Source organism: Egretta garzetta, unplaced genomic scaffold (genome assembly GCF_000687185.1).
Source record: "Egretta garzetta isolate BGI_Z169 unplaced genomic scaffold, ASM68718v1 scaffold108, whole genome shotgun sequence".
In the NCBI taxonomy this organism is placed as follows: domain Eukaryota; kingdom Metazoa; phylum Chordata; class Aves; order Pelecaniformes; family Ardeidae; genus Egretta; species Egretta garzetta.
In genome coordinates, this window is record NW_009260614.1 from 6,098,364 (window position 1) to 6,100,582 (window position 2,219).

The window sequence follows — 2,219 nt, forward strand, 5'->3', positions numbered from 1 at the left end:
AAGATTGGGCTTTAAAAAGAGGAAATGAAGATTGAAGCTTGCAAGATTGATAGCACAGTATAAATTAGGCAGGGGGGGAAGGAAATAAACAGGCGTGCTCCCTGCAGCCATCCGTCCCGGCAGGCAGCACTGGGGGCCGAGGCATTGAGATTTGCAATTAAAAATTCACTGGTGTAGGCAGTGGCGCCGCTTCACCCAGCTCTTGGGGGGACACAATAAAATAAAATTAAGCTGGTAATTTTCCTTGCTTTCCTGCAATGAAGATGGAGGGGAGGATTTTGCAGTGCTCAGCTGGGAGGGGGCTCCCGCTGTGTCCCAGGGAGGGGATGGGGGCAGAGCCCACCCAGGACCGAGCTGGAGCTGCTGCAGCTCTTCCCGCCTGCCCGGGTCCTGGCCCCGGCACTGGGCAGCGACGTGCTGGAGGGCGAAGGCGGGAGCGGGTTTCCTGACTGTTTATGGGCAGTTTCATGGTCCCGGGGCTGCATGGTGCCAAGTCCTGTGCTGGGCAAGCGCTTTCTTGGAAGGCAAAACCAAACTGCAGCTCTTCTGCACCAGCACGAGGTGGGAGACCCACGGGCACAGCGGGAGCCTGGGGTAAACCCCAGGGAAATCACACTGCTGCTGCCGGGGGAGCGGAGGGGGCTGCGGGTGGCACGGCTCCTTGGAGCAGGGTGGCACTGCAGGGTGTCACAAATCACAGCAACATTGGCCAAATCCTGCTCCTGCGACTCCCTGTGCTGAACCCTGCAGGAGCTGGGGGGCCTCATGGGGGTCTGGGGGGTGCTATATCACCCATGGGTGCTGGCAAGCAGGGTCTGACCTGCAAAGATGCCCGGGACCGGCGCTGGCACCCCGCAGATGGATTTCCCCCAGGGAAACTGGCAGTGATCCCAAAGGCTGTGCCAGGGCAGAGCAGAGGAACCGGATCTCCTAAGCCCCTGTCCGCAGGGGAGGGGGACGGCAGCCAGGCATGGCCAAGGTCAGGCGGCAGCAGGTGAGGGTGCTGGGTTTCCCTGCCTGCCCAAAGCCGTGTCCCAAAGCCACTGGTCCGGAAAGCTCCACTCAAGGCGTTATGGCACAGCAGCTTTCTGCAACACAGTCTCTGGAAAACCAGAGCCTACTCGCGCTGGTTCGAACTCCCGGCAGGGAGTCATGCCAAGGGATTTAAAAATCAGGCCCCGACACATGGGATTTAAAAAAAGAAAAAAAAAAAAAAAAAAAAAAGTCATGTTTCTTTCTGTGTTTTTCCTCTTTTTCCATGATGGCTGCAGGGATTTTTGCTGGTTTTCCAGCAGCCCTGACCCAGCCCTGCTGCCAAGCGCTCCTCAGCAGCCTCTGCCACCCCTGTGCTGTCCCCCCCCAACACTGTCCCCACATCCCACCCCATAAGGATCAGAGCGATGAGGGTAACACCCCCCTTGGGGGGGGGCTGCCAAGGAGGGAAAGCCCGACCCAAGGGGCCACTTTGGAGCCCCCTGGACCACAGCCAGGCAGACTTGAGCTGGGGCTGGGAACAGAGTGGGGAGGGGGGCCAGAGCACCGGGGCTCCTCCCTTGCTCCTTTTGGGGGACAGTGGTACCGGGGGCCCCACTGCATGTCTGAGGGCCCCTGCAAAGGACCCAGCTGCAGGCAGATGGTGCACAGTGGGGGCAGCCCTGCCCCATGGCAGCACAGGGGGAGCCCCGCAAAGTGGGGGCAATGCTGGGTGCACCCCACAACACTGGGTGCTCCTGGGAGGCAACCTCAAAGCCATGCTAGGGGGTGTCCCCAAGCAGGGGCCGACATGAAAGCACTCCTGAGGGAGCCCTCAAAGCACAAAGAGCTACTGGGGGCACCCAAAGCCATCCTGGGGGGGGAACCCCCAAAGCAAGTGGAGTCCCAAAGCCACCCTGGAGGGAACCTCCAAATCAAGGGGAGTCCCAAAGTCAACCTGGAGGGAATCTCCAAAGCACAGGCACTGCTGGGGGGTACACCCTAAAGCCATCCTGGGAGGAACCCCCAATGCAAGTGGACAACCAAGCCACCCTGGGGGGAACCCCCAAAGCACAGGTACTGCCTGGTGGGACGCCAAACCATTCTGGGTGAGCCTCCAAAGCAGGGGGGACACCTCAAAGCCACCCTGGGGGGGTGTCCTCAAAGCACAGGGACTTGCTGGCAAACCCCTCACAGCAGTCCTGGGGGATGGGAGCTCCCTCCCGGGGATACTTCCCCCCCCCCCA

General features: G+C 60.5%; 1 protein-coding gene across 1 annotated transcript in view; it reads right to left on the reverse strand.

Moving 5' to 3' along the window:
• LOC104131793 (ras GTPase-activating protein 4-like) overlaps positions 1 to 485 on the reverse strand; it is a 12,777-nt gene extending 12,292 nt beyond the window's left edge. The window contains 1 exon segment of the mRNA XM_035900534.1: positions 344 to 485. Within this exon segment, the coding sequence (XP_035756427.1) occupies positions 344 to 485 (142 nt within the window).
• Between the last annotated feature and the right edge of the window lie 1,734 nt (positions 486 to 2,219).